Raw genomic sequence first — 22,201 nt, forward strand, 5'->3', positions numbered from 1 at the left:
TGGGGGGGGGGTGTTCTGAATGTGGGAGTCACAAGCAGCCTCACATCTCCGACCTTTTTAAAGGGTGCATAGCCTACCCCCCTTTTTTTAAAATGAAGGAACGCTAAAGCTGGCCAGAAATAGTGCAGGGACTGTTTTCTGAAAGAAGACTCTGGCGAAAACTTTGGTTAGGTTTTCCTAATCCAGTCTGTGTCCTCTGTATATCAGAGACGCTCTTCAGCCCATGCCTTGCTTCACGAATTTTGCAAGTTTGGGAATCTCTGGCTGTGTTTTGAAAGCTCCTGGGTCCTGTTAGGGCAGGGGTCAGAAAACATTTTCAGCAGGGGGCTGGTCCACTGTCCCTCAGACCTAGTGGGGGGCCGGACTATATTTTGGGGGAAAATGTGAACGAATTCCTGTGCCCCACAAATAACCCAGAGATGCATTTTAAATAAAAGGGCATATTCTACCCATGTAAAAACACACTGATTCCCGGACAATCTGCGGGAAGGCGATTGGGCCAGATCTGGCCCCCGGACCTTAGTTTGCCCACCCATGTGTTAGGGAATACGTTGAAGCAAGCAACTGTATCTGTAGTCAAAAGAGTCTAGGCGTTTGAGCAAAGATGGAGAGCAGACAGGTGAGTCCTTCGAAACAACAAATTTCCTCCAAAACCCACAGGAAGAAATGCCCAAATTGCCACCTACTGTGCCAGAAGGCAGGAGAAGTTATGTTTATGAAAAAATTGGGAAGACGCCACCATTACCTGCCAGAGCATTTGGTGGCTGTCACTTGAAATCAGCACCCTTTGGTACTGACAAACCTACAGCACTTGGTTCAGTTTCAGTATAATCATTGTGGTTTGATTTAAGAAGGCACCCATGTTCAGCAAATTCATGTTTGCAGGCACAACATTAGCCATGAAATTGGGGTTTGAGGGGGAACAGGGTGATTTTAAAGGTTTGCGCTGTCGGTCTGGAGTGGAAGTTTATCCTTGAAAAGAACTCTTAAATAATACTTCAAAGTTATCGCAGTGGGTGGTTCAAAGATTTCTACTGGAAGAATGATACTACTATGCCACAATCCTGATGATAATTGCTTCTAGTTTGCTTGTTTTCCTACAAATTGAGGGTGGTGCGGTGTTACAAATGGATTTTTGTTTCCATACAAAATGGTAACTGGTGCTTTTTGCCACACATGAACCGAACACGCCTGTAACGCAATTCTGGCTTCTCAAAAGTCCTCTGGGGGTCTAGTAATTTTCTAAAGTCACATTCAAGGAACTCAGGTTCTTGGGTGATGGATTGTTTACGGCTTGTTTGATGTTAAGTTGCCTGGAAAGCTGTTCATTAAAATATGAGTATTTTTGTCTATGTCGGACTTCAGGTTTTTCGAATGTGTGTGCTGAAAACAAAGGGGGGAGCAACTTGCTCCAAAATCTTACATTTTTTGGTTTCCATCAATGCTTTTTGCCTTATTTGGGTGTCGGGTCTCCTTAAAGGTCAGTAAACTCTCTCCCCAGTTTAGAGCCCTTCATGGGGTTGTGCATGAAAATTAAAAGCAGGAAGCTTGTTCTGTGTGTAAAAATTAAATTAAAAAACCCAGCAAGTCAGGTAATAATAATAATAATATGGAATAATAATAATTTATAATGGAAAAAACACACGGGACATTTTTTTTAGTAACCCTAACATGTTGACATTGACTGGAATGAAGAAAAAAAGAACAGTGCAGTGACAAAAAGCAATAGATTTCGAGGAATTTATTTTTTGTACCAGGTGATCTTTATTTACAGAACCAAAAATTGGCTGGAATTTGGGAGCGCTGTTTACTACTGTGCCAGATGGCAACAAACCAGGAGAACTCCGTTGTAAGTCTACTTCTGTGTAAATTCTGCGGCTGTGAAGCTCACTGGCTGACCTTGGGACAGTCACTCGCTCTCAGCCTATCCTACCTTGCAGGGAGGTTGTTGTGGGGACTGAATAGGGAGGAGAAGAAGCTGTCGACATGCAGAGGGCCAGGAGGCCAGCTGGAAAGCCCCAGCTGTCCCGTCTCCATCCATTGGCCTGTGCTCTCACGTAAATCAGCGACCAGGGCTTCAAAGCCAGGGCACGCTATCTTTTTTTTTTTTTTTTTAAATAATATTTATTAAAATTTAAAAGTTACATAAAGAAAAGAAAGAGAATTAAACATAACAAAACAATACAATACAAAAACAAAAACAAAAATACTACATATACATATACATAACAAAAACAAAACAAAAACAATTAAGAAAACACATCCAATACTTTCAATGTTGTTGACTTTCATTTACTTGTTTCAGTGACCTCCTCATACCTCCCTTTTTTGTATTCCACTTCGATTAATTGTTTCAGCAAATCCTTTCCATCTTCCTCTATTTTCTGTCCTATCATTTATCTTAACACATTCTAACATTATTTTTTTCCTTTAATCCATTTACAATCTATTGTACTTAATTCTTTATAGCATTTCTGCTAAAGCCATGTAACTTCATTCCAACATCTTTCTAACACTCCTTAATTTTACAGTATTTCTGTAGATAATCTTTAAATTTCTTTCAATCTTCTTCCACCAACTCTTCTCCCTGGTCTCGGATTCTGCCAGTCATTTCCGCCAGTTCCATGTAGTCCATCAACTTCAACTGCCACTCTTCCCGGGTGGGTAAATCTTGTGTCTTCCGCCAGGGCACGCTATCAGCAGAGAGAGCTGCATGCACAGAATAGGCGTGAGGCTTGTGGAAGCATACTACAGATTAATCATAAATCAGGACAAAAAAACCAGGTCTCTCGTGTCGTCTCAGAGAGAACGGGAAAAGCGAAAGCAATACACACAACGGAAGTTCCCAGCATACTGTGCTGGAATGTAAACGGACATGGAATGGAAATGTCAACAGAACCGTGAGTGCCACGTTGAGTTACTTGGAGGGCCAAAGCTGAGATATTAATGCAATAAATACATGTAGCTATATTAATTCATAAGGTAAAGGTAAAGGGACCCCTGACCATTAGGTCCAGTCGTGACCGATTGGGGTTGCGGCGCTCATCTTGCTTTATTGGCCGAGGAAGCCGGCGTACAGCTTCCGGGTCATGGGGCCAGCATAACTAAGCCGCTTCTGGCGAATCAGAGCAGCGCATGGAAACGCCGTTTACCTTCCCAAGGAGTGGTACCTATTTATCTACTTGCACTTTGGTGTGCTTTCAAACTGCTAGGTGGGCAGGAGCAGGGATCGAGCAACGGGAGCTCACCCCGTCATGGGGATTCGAACCGCCGACCTTCTGATCATCAAGTCCTAGGCTCTGTGGTTTAACCCACAGCGCCCGCGTCTCAGTTCATAGACACACGAAAACACATTGCAAAGAGCAGAAATGTGCCCTGTAGCCTGAGTGGGGCCTGATTCTGCTTGAGACCAGTCCCTGGTCATTATGGCCGACACAAAGTCCTGAGCAATTCCCTTCTCCACGATGTTGCCTTTGAGGGAAGCGCACAGAGAGGCAACCTGAGAAGGGGCCTTTTCAGTGGTGGCCCCGCACTTGTGCTTGCTCTCCCCAGGGCAGCATGCCGGTTCCCTCATTGTCAGTTGTGAGGCAGCAGACAAAACCCACAGGCCTTCGCTCTTTGATTTGGAGGTGAACCAGTTATGCCCTCAGCCTCTGTCCGGGCTCATTCTTTTCCTTTTTTTTTTTTTGGAAATCGTTTTTATTTGATTTTACAAATATAAATTTATAACAAAACCAAATACATATATAGAGATTACTCTGAATCTCGAGACTTCCCATTCCCCTCCATGGGTCCTATTGTCAACTTTTGCACCTGTGTTTCATAATCTATATTTTCTATCTCTCCATATCGTCCATAGTATTTGTTACATTAGAAGCGAGATTAAAATCCTGCTAATTTTTTCCTCTGCTTACAGTGTTCTCCTAAATAAATTATAATTCACGCCCCCCCCCCATTCTTTCTTGAAGTTTTTGAATTCTTGGTCCTTGAGCTTTCCAGTCAGTTTTGCCATTTCGGAGTAGACCTAACAGCTTGGTTTGCCATTCCTCTCCAGAGAGGATGCGTAATTTTCTCATTTTTTTATTTTGGGATGAGCGCTTTGGGTCTTGTTTTATTGCTATATTTTTATATTAGGCTCTCTGCATCCTGTTTCTATTTTTACCCTGCACGAGACACCGTAAAAAGCGATGAAAGAATGAGAATAATGATGGTGAGGACAACAACAAAAATTACAGACTCCAAGGACTTTATTATACCAGTGAGAAGGGCTTGCTAGCAATAGCCGGAGAGGCTTGAGCCCAGCATCTCTTGACGCCGGAATTAGGTGCTGACTGTAGAAGACCGCGACACCCGAAAACTATTTAAAAGCAACGCTGAGGCTATTGTGAGTGGTGCAATCCTGATTTAGATCCCATTCCTGTGAACGCCAGACTTTACGGTGACCGAAGCTGAATTTAGGGCGTGCCTGTATATATTTTGCGAAGGAGCTTTCTCTTGTCATCAGAAGAAGATGAGGATCCTTCTGGTTACGGTTTTGGCTGCCGTCCTTTGGTCAGGAAAAGGTGAGAAAGGAGACTGTTTTCTTTGTCCACCGCCGCAAGGATCCCTCGCCTTGCTTTTAAGAACTGCACGGCAGGGAGACAAAAGTAAAATGATTCCCAGCGTGGATCACAGAATCGTAGAATTGTAGGACTGAGAAGGGACCCCATGCGGTCATCCAGTCCAACCCCATGCAGTGCAGAAATCACAGCTGAAGAAACCCTGATGGTGTGGTGGGAGAAAGACTCACCTGTTGAATTTCTGCCTGACATGCAGCTTTTCAAAGGCAGCGGATTCGGGGAAGAATCTGGCAATCAGAGAGACGGAGCAACACTGGAATCTGATTAATCTGGAGGCAGGGCAGAATGCGATAACTTATGGATAGAGTTCTTGCCGGAGAGAAATCTGGTGATTGAGAAGTGGGTTGAGCCTGGCAGTCAGAATTCAACGTTTGCAAGCAGGTTGGACAAGGATAATGGCCCCAGTCCAAGTGGTGTAAGAAGAGCTGTTGGATCAGGCCTCCTAGTCCGTTATCCTGTTCTCATAGGGGTAGACTGCCCCTGTCAGTGGAGGTACATCTTTAGTGGACAACAATATATTTTACTGCGAGCGATGGGGGAGTTTTGCATTAATTCTCCTCGTCTTCCTTCTCCAGCTCTCTTGCTGAAATGCTATTCTTGCAGCACGCATTCCAACAGCTCCCACTGCATGATCCCCACGGTGTGCTCAGAGCTTGACAAGTACTGCAAGACCACGGTTGGGCCATCGGAGACGGGTAAGTCGAGTCACGCCTTCGGAAAAGCAGCCACGCTCCCTCCCGGCAGCTGGTTTGCATCTAATATCAGCGTGCGAAATGAGCGGTAAGGAAGAAGGGGCAAGCAGCCAAGGCACCTGAAACTGAACCAGCCCAGCGTCGCCATAAAAATCTTTTAAACATTTCGCAAGTGCAAGGCTTGCATCGCTCTCACTCTCTGCCTTTACACTGCCGTCCTTGCAATATGGATGGGATCTATTTGCATTAGGATTAGCAGAGTAATTAGTTTCCTTTTGTTCTTGTTTTTATTACGTATTTTGTGTTTTTTATATTGTAATTGTATGTTGTGAACTGCCCTGAGTTCTACGGATAGAAAAAAATGGGATACAAATTCAGTGCTTTTTTTCCTGGGGGGATGCAGGGGTACGCATACCCCTAAATCTTTGTACTTTTGTCCATTTGCTGTATTTACTTTTCCCAATTGAAACTATAAAATGGTGGTTTTCTTGAGTCAAAATGAGAGTACCCCTAAACATTTTTTAAAGAAAAAAAGCACTGTAGAAATTTATTTATGTAGTAACAACAGTGTGGATGGCTATGTGGGCTAAACCACAGAGCCTAGGACTTGCCGATCAGAAGGTCGGTGGTTTGAATCCCTGCAATGGGGTGAGCTCCCGTTGCTCGGTCCCAGCTCCTGCCAACCTAGCAGTTTGAAAGCACGTCAAAGTGCAAGTAGATAAATAGGTACCGCTCCAGCGGGAAGCTAAATGGCGTTTCCATGTGCTGCGCTGGTTTGCCAGAAGCGGCTTAGTCATGCTGGCCACATGACCCGGAAGCTGTACACTGGCTCCCTCGGCCTATAGAGCGAGATGAGCGCCGCAACCCCAGAGCCGTCCGCGACTGGACCTAACAGTCAGGGGTCCCTTTACCTTTACAACAACAACAACAACAACAACAACAACAACAACTTTATTTTGCATGAACGTGAACTCTTTTCTTTGGTGCTAAGTTTTGGAATTTTGGACTAAAATTCTGGGTTCCTTGGCTATTTTGCCTGTACCACAACTACTTCTCTATGAGGGAAGATGAAAAAACAGCAACTACCAATGAACCAGGAGGTCCCTTCTTCATGGTCTGCAGCAGGGACGTCTTGGGTCATTTGGAAGCTGCTCACATCTTCCTTGGAATGTGTGTAGACTCTGAGAGCCAGTGTGGTGTAGTGGTTAAGAGCGGTAGTCTCGTAATCTGGAGAACCGGGTTCGCGTCTCCGCTCCTCCACATGCAGCTGCTGGGTGACCCTGGGCCAGTCACACTTCTCTGAAGTCTCTCAGCCCCACTCACCTCACAGAGTGTTTGTTGTGGGGGAGGAAGGGAAAGGAGAATGTTAGCCGCTTTGAGACTCCTTCGGGTAGTGATAAAGCGGGATATCAAATCCAAACTCTTCTTCTTCTTCTTCCTTAGATTTCTCTATTGCACTTGCCAGTGAGCACACTGAGTCCATTCCCGGGCTAAAAACACTGGGCAAGGGCCATAGCTTGCTGGTAGAGGATCTGTTTTGCAAGCAAAGGGTCCTGGGTTCAATCTTTGCCAGCATCTCCCGGTAGCTGCCAGTCAGTGTAGACAATATTGAGCCAGATGGACCAATGGTCTGACTCAGAAGACCGCAACTTCCTACGTCCCACTACAAGGGGGTGAAGAGCAAGCTCACTTCTCAGTAGGCAGGTGCTGCCAATAGTGCCTACACATTTTGCTTCCTAACTTTCCTTCTACAAGGGCTAGAAACTTCCTTTAAAAACTCCCTGAAAGCTCAGAGTCAAATTCCCTTGCCGGATCTTGGCCTGCTACAGCAGAACCCCCCCCCCCCCCTTGCTAGTAGAGACAATGGTTCATTAGGGAGAGTTACAGTGGTACCTCTGGTTGTGAACGGCATCTGTTCCGGAGCCCCGTTCACAACCTGAAAGGAACGCAACCCGCACCTGCACGTCTGCGCACGTGCGGGTCGCGATTTGCCACTTCTGCACATGCACGTGTCGTCATTTTGCGCAGCTGTGCATGCGCAAGTGGCGAAACCCGGAAGTAACCCTTTCCGGTACTTCTGGGTCGCCGTGGGACACAACCTGAAAACGCGCAACCTGAAGCAAATGTAACATGGGGTATGACTGTATAGTGGTACCTCGGGTTACATACGCTTCAGGTTACAGAGGCTTCAGGTTGCGGACTCCGCTAACCCAGAAATAGTACCTCAGGTTCAGAACTTTGCTTCAGGATGAGAACAGAAATGGTGCTCCGGTGGCACGGCGACAGCGGGAGGCCCCATTAGCTAAAGTGGTCTTCAGGTTAAGAACAGTTTCAGGTTAAGAATGGACCTCCAGAACGAATTAAGTTCTTAACCCAAGGTACCACTGTATCAGGAAACAAGGAATATCCTTGTCAGTGGGGACAGCTGAAACGCATGATCACATTTCTTTGGAACTTCTCAGTAGGATTAAGTCTTCTGGGTAGGGTTTCGTTTCCTAGCAACAACATGTGCCAACATCCCTTCGTTCTCAGATGAGGTCACAGGCTGCAAGGTTGCCTATTGATTATGGATTAGGATGTGGGGAGCCAGAACAGCATACCAGGAATGGGTGAGACTTCTCCTTAACTCCCCTCCCTCTCTCTTGCTATTTCTTCGTTGATCAAGGCTCCTCAAGCACAGCACATGTCTCCAAGACATGCGCGGCGGAATGCACCGAAACCAACCACCACGGCGTTTCCACATCCTGCTGCCAGAGAGACTTTTGCAACCGGAACGGAGCAGCCAGAACGTGGCTCGACAACGTGGAGCTGGCCATCGTGGTTCCTCTCGCCAGCGCAATTCTCTGGGTTGGACCTTGAAGCTTCGGGCAAAGAACTTTCACCCAGATTGTTCTCCTTTTCTATTTGTGGGGCCATAAAATTACAGATCACATTCATTGGGGGGGGGGGGCACCAGGAAAAAAATATTGAATTCTAAGTGCATTTCAAAGGAACATTCCTGTCCTAAGTGCATTTTCTCTGAAGTTAAAGTCCTGTGGATTTGATAGAACTAAATTTGAGTGAGCCTCCTCAGGATTCCCTAGTCTTGTTTTAATTCCCAGCCTCAATCGGTTATAATCTGTGTGTGAAAAGTGTGTTTTCATCAATAAAATACAGGGGTCCAGCGATGGGAAGTGGATGTAAGCTTGACAATTTGGGGGCCTCTTTTAGAGAGGGATCCATGAGCCTGTTGATTTCGTTTCCTCGCTTTCCCAACCTTAAATTTAGTTCTCCGCATTGCTGCATTTGCCTGTAATTTTAAAAAGGCCCTCTCAAAACTGTATTGGCATTTTATCGCATATTTTCCTCATGCGCACACATTTTTTGCAAGCAATCCCCGCCCCTCCATATAAAGATTTTTTGGGTGTCATTTTCATGAATATATGCATTTTTATGTACATGAGCGGCCTATAACCTTGGTTAAATAATAATAATAATAATAATAATAATAATAATTTTTATTTATACCCTGCCCTCCCCAGGCAAGCGGCTAGCACCAGGTATAAAAACCATTGATTAAAATACAACTTAAAAACAAGATTAAGTACAACATTAAAATGCAGCCTCATTTCATTAGAAACTCAAATCAAAAACTTTTTGGGGATGAAAACGTCAAGTCTTCACCAAGGTCAACTATTCAGACTGGTCCTACGTGGGCTAGAACAAAGCCAGGGAAGTCCCCAAATAGGAGTTCCATCACAGAAGGAAAGAGGGGAAGGTGATCAAGTTGATTCCAAGCCAAAGACCAGGCGGAACAACTCTGTCTTACAGGCCCTGCGGAAAGAAATCAGATCCTGCAGGGCCCTGGTCTCCTGAGACAGAGAGTTCCACCAGACCGGGGCCAGTGTTGAAAAGGCCCTGTCTCTGGCTGAGGCTAATCTGACTTCCTTAGGGCCCGGGACCTCTAGGGTGTTGCTATTTATGGACCTTAAGGTCCCCTGCGGGAGAGGCAGTACCGTAGGTACGAGGGTCCTAGGCCGTGAGTTTTCATGTTTTCTGCAGACCTTAACTAGGAATGTTTCCAGGTTAACCCAGTTGTGGTCTGTAGCTACCTCCCTACTCTCCCCAAATCAAGCATTCGCTGTGATGTGAAATCTTGCCTGAAATCTTACCCATGAGAATTTGGTTTGGTCATAGAATCACAGAATTGCAGAGTCAGACGGGGCACCAAGGGTCATCTAGTCGAACCCCCTCAGTGCAGGAATGATAGCGTATAACAGGAATGGTATCACATTCCCATTTACTATTTATTTTTATCATATTCAAGAGCTCGGGCTGCAACAAGCACTCTTCTGAAGAAAGCTTGCTCTAGCTTCCAGAACATAAATTAGGTGGTTGTTGTAAAGATTCTTAAATCTTAATTAACTCACAAAACCATTGAATTCATAATTGCAGGGGTTCTTAATTGTTCCAGAAATGAGCAGGTATCCTCTTTGTACAGAAGTCACTTTCATCCCCACACTGGTCCACCCACTAAAAGTTCCTTCTCTGTTGTATAATCATACTGTTCTACAAGATGTGACTCTTAATCTCAGGGTCCTGGGTTTGAATCTCAGGGTCGTTGGGTGAAAAGATCCCTGCATTGCAGAGGGTTGGGCCAGATGATCCAGTCCTAGGTTTCTACATGCTGCTTCGTGCGGATCATTGCTCACTTTGGGGTGCAATCCTGATGCTCCTTCTTCAGATTCAGCCCTGCTGATAACTCTTAACTAACGCAGTCGTCCCAGGGGAATCATAACGCAAAAGTTGATCTTAACACAAAAGTTCAAAGTAAAAGTAAATCAGTGTATTATGCAGGATGCTGGTGAGCATCCTATGAGCACCGGGACAGAAGAAAAGCAGAATCATGTCATGCTTAGATGTTCTTCCAAAGCAGGGGGAAATAAATGAAAGAAGAAAGAGACATTTGGTGTTGATTTGATTTAGCTATTCACACTTCGCTTGTGCAATGTTACCTGTTGAGGTGAAACCAGATGCAACTGCTGGGAGCGAGAAACTGCCACGTGCCTGTTACATGTTCCTTCGAGCCTGTGTTTGCCAGGAAATAAATGGTTGCTAGATGCCAAAAGACACATGCAAGGAAGGAGTGCAATGCATGCACTGCAATCTGTGCTGGCATCCTCGCTTCCCACTCCTTTCTCCTAAGAAAGCCCTTCTTCACGCAGTGCGTAGGTAACCTGCAGAACTCACTCCTGCAGGAGGGCAGTGGTGGTCTCAAATTTGCATGGCTTCAGTGGCATAACATGGGTTGCCAGTGCCCGGGGCTGCACAGAGTGGATGGGAAATGCGCAGAGTACACATGCACATTCAACTACCTAATTACATCCACATCACCCAGGAGATGGTGATGATGATTTATACCCCATCCACGCTCTTCTTATGTTCCTATGGATAGTCTGATTCACTATAAGGCAGTTTCCTATGTTCCTAAGAACAAAACTCTGCAAGTCACAAAGCTGAGCAAATGGATCCTTTCTTCAATCTCTCCTGAATCCACACCCTGTCAGTTTCATGGAATGGCCTGAAATTACCTCATGGGATCTCTCCTTTCGTCCTGGTCTGAAAGGAGGCGATCTCTTCATTGGGGCTGTGGCTTTTATTTTATTCATTTACTTTAGGAAACCTAAATGCTGCTCGATTGTAAAAATGCTAGAAAAACCCAGCAGCCACAAAAGCTTCTTAAAAGGTAAAGGTAAAGGGACCCCTGACCATTAGGTCCAGTCGTGGCCGACTCTGGGGTTGCGGCACTCATCTCGCTTTATTGGCCGAGGGAGCCGGCGTACAGCTTCTGGGTCATGTGACCAGCATGACTAAGCCGCTTCTGGCGAACCAGAGCAGCGCACGGAAACACCATTTACCTCCCCGCTGGAATGGTACCTATTTATCTACTTGCACTTTGACATGCTTTCGAACTGCTAGGTTGGCAAGAGCAGGGACCGAGCAACGGGAGCTCACCCCGTCGCAGGGATTCAAACCGCCGACCTTCTGATTGGCAAGTCCTAGGCTCTGTGGTTTAACCCACAGCGCCACCCGCGTCCCCAAAAGCTTCTTACCAAAAGATAAAATAAAAATTACAGCCGATGTGCAAAAGTTAAAATATTAAAGCAGATTGAAATCTGAAGCCTCTGATTTTTTTTCTTTCCAGAGGGGAATCGGCATTTGCAAAATTTCAAAATACCCTGAGTGGTTGCTTTATTCACCCACCATGATCACACCACCGACTTTGTCTTCTAGTCCTGGGATACTGTGGTTGACTGAAGAGCAATGTCTGGCTTGAGGTGCCTGCCCTGCCCTGTGGAAGCTGCAGGAGTGGTTTTTCCAGTAGCGCCACCTCAGAGGTGTGCAAGGTCTCTGCAGCATCACCATGCACCTGCTGACCTTCCCAATGGAGTGCAGTTATGCAAACCGATGTGGTTTTGGGTCATCTCAGGAGTCATAAGAAGAACCGCGCAGGATCAGGCCAAAGATCCTCCTGCCCAGCCTCTGCTGCCCAACAGCGGCAAGCAGGGAATCAAGGCAAGAGGGTTCTCTGCCTGTTTGCCCCCTCCGGTGAGCGACATTCAGAGATACACTACGATGAAATGTTTTATCACTCGTTTGCCACCCAGAGTTCCTTCCCTTCAAATTCTTAATTTTTTTATTTTCAGGTAGATAGCTGTGTTGGTCCGACTCTTCGTGACCCCCTGGACCAGAGCACGCCAGGCCCTCCTGTCTTCCACTGCCTCCCGCAGTTTGGTCAAACTTATGTTCGTAGCTTCGAGAACACTGTCCAACCATCTCGTCCTCTGTCGTCCCCTTCTCCTTGTGCCCTCCATCTTTCCCAACATCAGGGTCTTTTCCAGGGAGTCTTCTCTTCTCATGAGGTGGCCAAAGTCTTGGATCCTCAGCTTCAGGATCTGTCCTTCCAGGGAGCACTCAGGGCTGATTTCCTTAGGAATGGATCGGTTTGATCTTCTTGCAGTCCATGGGACTCTCAAGAGTCTCCTCCAGCGCCAGAATTCAAAAGCATCAATTCTTTGGCGATCAGCCTTCTTTATGGTCCAGCTCTCACTTCCATACATCACTACTGGGAAAACCATAACTTTAACTATACAGACCTTTGTTGGCAAGGTGATGTCTCTACTAGTAGCACCTTATTGACCAACTAAGTTTGTTCTGGTATAAGCTTTCGTATAAGCTTTTTTTAGTTGGTCTTTAAGGTGCTACTGGACAATTTATTACTATTATTTTTTTTTAATCTTTGTTGAGTTTTAATAACGACAGGCAGGTACAGCAAAAAACAAAACAAAACAAAACAAAACAACAAACAAACAAACAAACAAAAAACCAACAACAACCAGAAAAAACGAAATAAAAATTTGCTTTTTTAATCAGATGTCACACTTGCCAGTGAATAAGGATAGCATATTTACTGAGTCAATCATGAAACATAACCAAAACATGTGTGTTTTATAATTACAAGGGGGTTCCATGGCCTAAATCAAAGCAATTACATTTTTTTTTGTACATTTCAAAAACGAGATTTGAAAGCAGCCTTGAACTATACTGAATCAAGACACTTGTTTGGCCTGTGGGAGCTGACACTTCTATATTTAATTAAAAACACATTTATTCAAAAGCTTTGTCCTCTGCCATAATACCACAAAACGACCTCTGCAATCCTCAGTCCTTCATCACGGGAAACTGACAGTCCCGAGTCACCGTGTTTGTAACACAATAAGGATGCTTTAGCTGTGACTCCTGTATTGCAGAGGGCTGGACTAGATGACACATGGAACCCCTTCCAACTCTACAATTCTATGGAATTAGACCAAATGCTGTGGAAGCCATCTCAAACACTTTGACGCCTAATAATAATAATAATAATAATAAATTTTAATTTATACCCCGCCCTTCCCAGTTCAGAAAACCGGGCTCAGAGCGGCTAACAACAAATTTAAAACACTTAATTAATGCAACAAAAAACAAGCATAAAATAAAGTGTAAAACGTGAATAACAATAAATTCAGAATTCAAAAATCAATTTAGGCGGGAAATCCATCCAATAAACATTAGATGATCACTAGCTGGCTAAGTTAGTCCTATTTGGGCCAGTGAGGAGACCAGGGGAGAATTGGCTGTGGGATCCCAGAGCGGGTGATCTTCATAAAAAGGGGAGAGGGAGGAAGGAAGGGGAATAAAAGATCAGGCTAAGTTCAGATTGAAAGCCAGGTGGAATAGCTCTGTCTTACAGGCCCTGCGGAAGGAAGTTAAATCCTGAAGGGCCCTGGTCTCCTGGGACAGAGCATTCCACCAGGTTGGAGCCATCACTGAGAAGGCCCTGGCCCTGGTGGAGGATAATCTGATTTTTTTAGGGCCCGGGACCTCTAAACTATGATTATTCATGGATCTTAAGGTCCTCTGCAGGGCAGACCAGGAGAGGCGGTCCGGTAAATACGAGGGGCCTAATCCCTTACCGAGGAAGAGTGGGACACAAATACTACTACTACTACTACTACTATATTATTATTATCATTTATACCCCACCCATCTGGCTGGGTTTCCCCAGAAATTCTGGGAGGCTCCCAACAGAATTAAAATCAGAATAAAACATCAGGCATTAAAAACTTCCCTAAACAGGGCTGCCTTCAGATATCTTCTAAAAGTTGGAAAGTTGTTTATTTCCTTGACATCTGATGGAAGAGCATTCCACAAGAAGGGCGCCACCACCGAGAAGGCCCTCTGCCTGGTTCCCTATAACTTGGCTTCACACAGTGAGGGAACCACCAGAAGGCCCTCGGAGCTGCAACTCAGTGTCCAGGCAGAACGCTGGGGGTGGAGACACTCCTTCAGGTACAATTCCAAAGAATTATAGAAGCTTCCTTTTTCTATAGCAGTGCTCACGAAGCATATGTAGACCTAGAATAAAATAAGATCTTTGCATTGCGTCTAAATGTCCATTGAGGAATAATAATAATAATAATAATAATAATAATAATAATAATCCCTTGCTGTGAGAAGCCAAGTTACAGGGAACCAGGCAGAGGGTCTTCTCGGTAGTGGCACCCGTCCTGTGGAACGCCCTTCCAGCAGATGTCAAAGGGAAAAATAACTACCAAGCTTTTAGAAGACATCTGAAAGCAGCCCTGTTTAGGGAAGCTTTTAATGTTTAATAGGTTATTGTATTTTAATATTTTGTTGGAAGCCGCCCAGAGTGGCTGGGGAAACCCAGCCAGATGGGCAGGGTATAAATAATAACCCGCCCCTCTGGCTGGGTTTCCCCAGCCACTCTGGGCAGCTTCCAACACAACATTAAAATACAGTAATGGCTTGAACTTTAAAAGCTTCCCTAAACAGGGCTGCCTTCAGATGTCTTCTCAAAGTCTGGTAGTTGTTCTTCTCTTTGACATCTGCTGGGAGGGCGTTCCACAGGGTAGGTGCCACCACCGAGAAGGCCCTCTGCCTGGTTGCCTGTAACTTGGCTTCTCGCAGTGAGGGAACTGCCAGAAGGCCCTCGGAGCTAGACCTCAGTGTCCGGGCAGAACGATGGGGATGGAGACGCTCCTTCAGGTCTACTGGGCCGAGGCAACAAACGATTTCTGGAAGCAACACTTGCCCCTGGCGATGGGCTGTTCCCGAAGGCACGGCACCTGTGAGTCACCCTCCCACATTCCATTGTTCACAGATGCTCCCTTCCAGCTGGGAAGGAGTACAGATGCTCAGCCCATCCCCTGCTCAGCTGATCACCCCGGCACACCTCAAAAGTTTATGATCAGCCCTGGAGGATCCAGTTCAAGGCAAAGGGGATCCCTTGAAGATGAAGACCTGCTCCTTTGTCCCTCTCTGCGTGGTGCTCCTCCTCTGCATAAACGAAGGTAAGCCTCCTCAACTTCGACAGCACAAGCTGATAGCCCCTCTTGATTCCAAGAACGGTGGAATTTGGCTGTTTTTCAGGAAACACAGACCAGCCTCAGGCACGGATGGGGATAATCGTTTCCAGCTCACCTGCCTGCGTTCTCGTGGACGGCAGGAATTTTCTAGCATTCCTAGCAAAGATGTTGTAAACCCAGATTACTACGATAAGTCTCTGGATACTGTAGAAAGAGGGGAGGGTGTGTGTGATCTGTTAGGCCATCTGCCAGCGAACCTATATTGCAGGGGATTGGATGACCACAGAGCCTAGGACTTGCCGATCGTAAGGTTGGCGGTTCGAATCCCCGCGGCTGGGTGAGCTCCCGTCGTTCGGTCCCAGCTCCTTCCCACCTAGCAGTTCGAAAGCACCCCTAAGTGCAAGTAGATAAATAGGTACCACTTTATAGTGGGAAGGTAAACGGCGTTTCCGTGCACTGCTTTGGTTCACCAGAAGCAGCTTAGTCATGCTGGCCACATGACCCGGAAGCTGTCTGCGGACAAACGCCGGCTCCCTTGGCCTATAGAGCGAGATGAGCGCCGCAACCCCAGAGTCGGCCACAACAGGACCTAAGGGTCAGGGGTACCTTTACCTTTACCTTTAGGGTTTACTTGCATCTATAACAGTATTGGTGTTGAGGTCTGGGAGGAAAGGTCCTAGTGGCTAGTCTATGACAAGAGATTGTTGGACCACCAGGAAGGATGGGTGGGAAACGCGAGTCTATTCTATTTCTGGGGATGTTCTGGGCTGGTGGAGAAACACAGAGTGGCTGTAACTCATCCTTAAATGCTTTTGCTTTAATTCTTTTTTTGAAATAACTTTTTATTTGATTTTCCAAAATATAAACATACAACAAAAACAATTCCGAATCTAATTATCGAGATGACTCTGAATCTCCCAACTTCCCTCATTCCTTCCACTGTTGATTCTATTTTCAACTGCATATCAACACTTCTCCAGTTTTTCATCTTCCTAAATTATCTACGGTAGGCGTTCTGTTACAAGTGTGTTTACAATCCTACTAATGTTTTGACCTGTTTACAGTGATTTTGCATATACATTATAACTGCTTCTTTTTTTCTTAAAAAAATGTTTAGGGGGTACTCTCATTGTGACTCAGAAAATCACTTTTTATAGTTCAAATCAGGAAAAATAAATACAGTAAATGGACAAAAGTACAAAGATTCACAAAATGTTTAGGGGTATTCGTCCCCCTGGGTCCCCCCAGAAAAAAAAGCACTGCATTATATACATTTCCCATTCTTTTTTAAATTTCTTGGCCCTTTGGGATCTTGGTACCTATAATTCCTAATACGAAAGTTTTGGTTTTTTAATAAAAGTTATTTTGAACATTTCCCCCCCATTTCATTATACAGTGGTACCTTGGGTTACATATGCTTCAGGTTACATACGCTTCAGGTTACAGACTCTGCTAACCCAGAAATAGCGCTTCAGGTTAAGAACTTTGCTTCAGGATAAGAACAGAAATCACGCACTGGCGGCGAGGCGGCAGCGGGAGGCCCCATTAGCTAAAGTGGTGCTTCAGGTTAAGAACAGTTTCAGGTTAAGAACGGACCTCCGGAACGAATTAAGTACTTAACCCGAGGTACCACTGTATATCATTTCCCAAATGTTTTTAGTTACTTTACACATTCACCACATATGTCAAAAAGTACCTTCTTTTATTTTACATTCCCAGCATATATTGGTATTTGTTCTATACATTTTTGCTAACTTTACCGGGGTCAAATACCACCGGTGCATCATTTTCATAATTTTTTCTTTCAGTAAAGAACATGCCGTAAATTTCAGACCTGCTTTCCATAGCCTCTCCCAGCCTGTCATTTGTATACAGTGGAAACTTGGGTCACGTCACCCTCAGGTAAGGTAAACTTTGGGTTGCGAAAGCGGCAAACCCAGAAGTGTTTCGCCAGAAGTGGTCCTCTGGTTGAGAAAACTTTGGGATATGGCCGGACCTCCAGAACGGATCCGTTTGCAACCAGAGGTACCACTGTACAGTGGTACCTTGGGTTAAGTACTTAATTCGTTCTGGAGGTCCGTTCTTAACCTGAAACTGTTCTTACCCTGAAGCACCACTTCAGCTAATGGGGCCTCCTGCTGCCGCCGTGACGCCACCGCACGATTTCTGTTCTCATCCTGAAGCAAAGTTCTTAACCTGAAGCACTATTTCTGGGTTAGTGGAGTCTGTAACCTGAAGCGTATGTAACCTGAGGTACCACTGTATTATGTCCCACATCTTTCTCCCTATGTATCATCACATGCTTTTGCTTTAATTCAATAATTCTTTGCACTGTCTTTCCCCAGTTCACCCGCTGTGGTGCTTCACGTGCGAACCATCGTCCAGCAACTGGTCTTGCCTGAAGGCCACCAAGTGCTCAGAGAATGACAAGCACTGCATGACCACAGTTGCCTCTTTCAGGATTGGTAAGTTGAAAGCAGGTTTCCACTTCAGCGGGACAATTAACCCAATTTTTAAGCTCTAAATGTTGCAGCGAAAGCAGCAGCAACAACAACATATTTATACCCCGCCCATCTGGCTGGGCTTCCCCAGCCACTCTGGACGGCTTTCAACAGAATATTAAAATACAATAGTCTACTAAACATTAAAAGCTTCCCTAAACAGGGCTGCCTTCAGATGTCTTCTAAAAATCTGGTAGTTGTTTTTCTCTTTGACATCTGGTGGGAGGGCGTTCCACAGGGCAGGTGCCACTACCGAGAAGGCCCTCTGCCTGGTTCCCTGTAGCTTAGCTTCTCGCAGCGAGGGAACCGCCAGAAGGCCTTCAGAGCTGGACCTCAGTGTCTGGGCAAAACGATGGGGGTGGAGATGCTCCTTCAGATATACTGGACTGAGGCTGTTTAAAGCCCTAAACAGCCTCAGTCCAGTCCAGCACCAACACTTTGAATCGTGCTCAGAAACGTACTGGGAGCCAGTGTAGGTCTTTCAAGACCGGTATTATATGGTCTCGGCGGCCGCTCCCAGTCACCAGTCTAGCTGCCGCATTCTGGATTAGCTGTAGTTTCCAGGTCACCTTCAAATGTAGCCCCAAGTTGGGTGCATTGCAGTAGTCCAAGTGGGAGATAACTAGAGCATGCACCACTCTGGTGAGACAGTCTGCAGGCAGGTAGGGTCTCATCCTGCGTACCAGGTGGAGCTGATAAACAGCTGCTCTGGACACAGAATTGACCTGCGCCTATATGGACAGCTGCGAGTCTAAAATGACTCCCAGGCTGCATACCTGGTCCTTCAGGGGCACAGTTACCCCTTTAGGACCAGGGAGTCCCCCAAACCTGCCTTCCTCCTGTCCCCCCAAAACAGTACTTCTGTCTTGTCAGGATTCAACAAAGCAACATTTGGTAATGTGCTTTTCAGGCAGAATGTTCCAGGATCAATGCCAGGAAACAGGGAATTATCTTCACATGTGGTGGGGGTGTAATTATGTACAATATTTTTTTCCGCAAAAGGTTTTTAAGGAGGTAACAGAAATCACTGGGTTAAAGCTGACCAAAAGTCCAGAAGTAGCATTATTATCAATTTACCATGGGTGTGGAAGGTTCGCAGGCTACGAAGGACTTGCTCCCTAATTTATCGACAGCTGCATGAATTACTGTATTTTTCGCTCTATAGGGCGCACCTAGTTTTTAGGAGGGGAAATAAAGGGGGGAATTATTCCCCCCCCCAGCCCCAAAGAGCAAAGAAGCCAAGACAGCCAGTGGGATCCATCCCGCTGGCTGCCTTGGCCTCCTCTTTAGCCACGCACAACATCTGCAGCTGGGAGAGGTTGCGACCAGCTTTGTTTTTAACCACGGGGCTGGGGCAGGGCAAGCCTGAGGTTCCCCTGACCCCAGGCCCCAAAACAGTCTATCTGGAAGCCTTTGGAGCCCGGCAGGAACTCCCGCTGTGCTCAGAAGGCTTGCGGAGAACAGGCTGCTTTCCGCAAGCCTTTGGAGCCCTGCTGGGGATCTAGGGAACATCAGGGTTATCCAGAATGTGTGGGGATTGGGCTGGCTCTAGAGAACATATGTTCAAGCAGAGAGAGCCCGCCCCCGTTAGCCGCCGTCGCAGGGGAGAGCAATGACGACCTCTAGGTGTATGGCCAACACCTCCCCTCAAACAACCCCTTTAACCGGGAATTGCCGCCACAAAGAGAAGGGGGGCATGGTCACCGCTACATGCCCACCCCCATTTAGGGAAGATAGGCTAAAGGATTCCACCCAAGGCCTGATACTGCCAAAGTTGTGACTTTTTTTATATATAATATTTTATTAAGTTTTACAAAGAAGAAAAATTAACACACCAACAAAAAATCCACAAATATCACATGGAAGAAGAAGAAAAAAAAATACGAGGCACTACCCTTCTGTAAAACAAGAAAATCCTTAATAAAAAAAATAAAAAATAAAAAAAATAAAAAACAAATTTAGCATAAAAAACTCTCTTTCAGGTTTGTACCCTTCAAAACCTTATTTCCCTTACTTCCACCCGCCTCCCTTTCTTGTATTCCACTTAACAATTAATTCAGCAAGACCATTCGTTATTTATTTTCATCCTTTATCCCTCCCTTTGTACTCTTATTTATCTTAATCACTAGAACCCCTTCGTTTCATTTTCAATGTCCTCAACATTCATATATTTTACAATGTTTTTGTAGGTAGGCTTTAAACTTCTTCCAATCCTCTTCCACCTGCTCTTCTCCCTGGTCTCGGATTCTGCCGGTCATTTCTGCCAATTCCATGTAGTCTATTACTTGCATCTGCCAATCTTCCCGGGTGGGTAGATCTTGCGTCTTCCAATGCTTTGCGATAAGTATTCTTGCTGCTGCTGTAGCATACATAAAAAAAGTTCTATCCTTCTTTGGCACCAATTGGCCGACCATGCCCAGGAGAAAGACCTCTGGTTTCTTCAAGAAGGTATACTTGAATACCTTTTTCAGTTCATGAACAAAGTTGTGACGTTTTGCTATGGGAAAGGCAAACCTGCCAATGCAGGAGAATTCCTTTCTGGCCCTTCAACAGCGACCTTGACATAGCAGCCCCCGCGTACCTGTGGAGAAGAGGTTAACCTGCAAAAGAAGTCTTAACTGTGGGTGGGTAGGGTGGGAGAAGCTCTGGAGCCAACTGGCGATTCCCAGGTAAGATCCACCCCCTATTGTGTGGGCAGGTAGTCCCTCCCCCCACCTGGCCTGATCACCTTGGCAACACTTCCCCAGGCAGGATTGGGCAACTAACAAAACAAAACAAAACAAAACAAAACAAAACAAAACAAAACAAAACAAAACAAAACAAAACAAAACAAAACAAAACAAAACAACACAAGCAACACAATGACCAGTCTACTAGATTGCATTGCAATTCTTATTGCTTAATATACATAATTTGGTACAACAAAAACAAAATGTGTACACTTGTAAATTCTCTAATATGTTTGAAATCAAATGAACACACGTCTGTCAATCTTTGAAAGTCCGTAGAAGTACAGTGGTACCTCGGGTTAAGTACTTAATTCGTTCCGGAGGTCCGTACTTAACCTGAAACTGTTCTTAACCTGAAGCACCACTTTAGTTAACGGGGCCTCCTGCTGCCGCTGCGCTGCCGGAGCACAATTTCTGTTCTTATCCTGAAGCAACGTTCTTAACCTGAAGCACTATTTCTGGGTTAGCGGAGTGTGTAACCTGAAGCGTATGTAACCTGAAGCATATGTAACTCGAGGCACCACTGTATAATAAATCTATAGTTGAAACAAAGTAATAGATGTTTTCCTGTGGGCTAAGCGGTAAAACTTTTTAGGCGTTTATGGTGCCGAAGTAGTTAGTGAATAACGACATAGACAGTGATCCCGGATAATCTGACCTCCAGGTATCCCACCTGGGGAAGGCGAAGCCAAGCCTGTGATAATGGTGCCGTATAGGGTCCAGGGGGCTGCGTGTGACCACGCAAAGGGCGCCCCCCATTTAACGTGGGGAGCGGCCATTGTTCATGCTTTCATGCGTTTTACACATTGACTCAAGCGATAAAGCCACATTCTACATCTGCTCACACATACAGATAAGTTGTAAGCTGCCCAGTTTTTCGGGTGTTCTAACCACAAACTTATAAAGTTTTAAGCAAGTTTGCGGTTGTCTAACTGGAGCAACCATTTGACCTTTTGAAAAGGCAAGCAAGCAACCTTTCCTTTTTGGCCCCTGGGAAAAAAGCAGCACATTTTTTTATTCCTCACATTAACCTGTAAACTGTTTTCTCCTTGCAACCCAGGTGGGGCCAGTAGAATAACACTTTCCCCTTCTCTTCCCCTTTCCATTTCGAAGGCTTCTTGACCGTCAGAAAGAGAATCACCAAGAAGTGTTCGCCGAGCTGCCCGAATCTGAACATGGATATGGGCATTGGTGCCTTCCAAACGTCCTGTTGCCAAAGTTCCCTCTGCAACTTTTTGGGACACGTGGCAGCTAAAAACGAGACCCGGTGACGGGCTCTGTGTTCGGATCTGTGTTCAGATGTAACCCCCTTCCTGGTGGCCGTTTGAGAAGCCAACTTAGCATAGGGCTGCCAGGTCTCAAGGCCAGATCTGCCATTTTCACCCTGTCCTCCTAGGGGTGCAGTGATAAAACTGCTATCACATTCGATGATGTTCCCCAAGAAACCCGAAGCTTTTATTTTAGGGATTATAGAAACGGATATACAGTGGTACCGTGGCTCTCAAACTTAATCTGTTCCAGAATTCCGTTCCAAAACCAAAGGGTTCCAAAACCAAGTAATGCTTTCAAACTGCTAGGTTGGCAGGAGCAGGGACCGAGCAACGGGAACTCACCCCATCGCGGGGATTCGAACCGCCGACCATCTGATCAAAAAGCCCAAGAGGCTCAGTGCTTTAACCCACAGCGCCACCCGCATCCCTCAGCTATTGCTGTAAACTCCCCTTGTGTTCATCAAGCTCTGCCCTTGAGGTC

General features: G+C 45.6%; 2 protein-coding genes and 1 long non-coding RNA gene across 3 annotated transcripts in view; all 3 read left to right on the forward strand.

Moving 5' to 3' along the window:
* LOC309349179 overlaps positions 1–10,253 on the forward strand; it is a 74,444-nt gene extending 64,191 nt beyond the window's left edge. The window contains exon 2 of the long non-coding RNA XR_014159801.1: positions 9,312–10,253. This is a non-coding gene — a long non-coding RNA (uncharacterized lncRNA). The remainder of the gene's footprint in view (positions 1–9,311) is intronic.
* Positions 3,959–8,486, forward strand: LOC309349025 (lymphocyte antigen 6E-like). Its single transcript, XM_081874881.1, has 3 exons — positions 3,959–4,562; positions 5,195–5,314; positions 7,977–8,486. The coding sequence occupies exons 1-3, from the start codon at positions 4,511–4,513 to the stop codon at positions 8,168–8,170; spliced, it is 366 nt and encodes a 121-aa protein (XP_081731007.1). The 5' UTR covers positions 3,959–4,510; the 3' UTR covers positions 8,171–8,486.
* Positions 10,254–15,014: 4,761 nt separating the features above from the next.
* Positions 15,015–21,899, forward strand: LOC309349032 (lymphocyte antigen 6E-like). The gene is made up of 3 exons (XM_081874888.1): positions 15,015–15,204; positions 17,565–17,684; positions 21,563–21,899. The coding sequence occupies exons 1-3, from the start codon at positions 15,147–15,149 to the stop codon at positions 21,718–21,720; spliced, it is 336 nt and encodes a 111-aa protein (XP_081731014.1). The 5' UTR covers positions 15,015–15,146; the 3' UTR covers positions 21,721–21,899.
* Positions 21,900–22,201: the final 302 nt, after the last annotated feature.

This window comes from Podarcis erhardii (assembly GCF_964252035.2).
Source record: "Podarcis erhardii genome assembly, chromosome: 8".
Taxonomy (NCBI): Eukaryota; Metazoa; Chordata; class Lepidosauria; order Squamata; family Lacertidae; genus Podarcis; species Podarcis erhardii.

Coding starts and splice junctions, on each gene's coding strand:
- LOC309349025 (XM_081874881.1), top strand. CDS start 4,511: ATGAGGATCCTTCTGGTTACGGTTTTGGCTGCCGTCCTTTGGTCAGGA. Junction 4,563..5,194: donor CGTCCTTTGGTCAGGAAAAG/GTGAGAAAGGAG, acceptor TTCCTTCTCCAG/CTCTCTTGCTGAAATGCTAT. Junction 5,315..7,976: donor GGTTGGGCCATCGGAGACGG/GTAAGTCGAGTC, acceptor TCGTTGATCAAG/GCTCCTCAAGCACAGCACAT.
- LOC309349032 (XM_081874888.1), top strand. CDS start 15,147: ATGAAGACCTGCTCCTTTGTCCCTCTCTGCGTGGTGCTCCTCCTCTGC. Junction 15,205..17,564: donor CCTCCTCTGCATAAACGAAG/GTAAGCCTCCTC, acceptor GTCTTTCCCCAG/TTCACCCGCTGTGGTGCTTC. Junction 17,685..21,562: donor AGTTGCCTCTTTCAGGATTG/GTAAGTTGAAAG, acceptor TCCATTTCGAAG/GCTTCTTGACCGTCAGAAAG.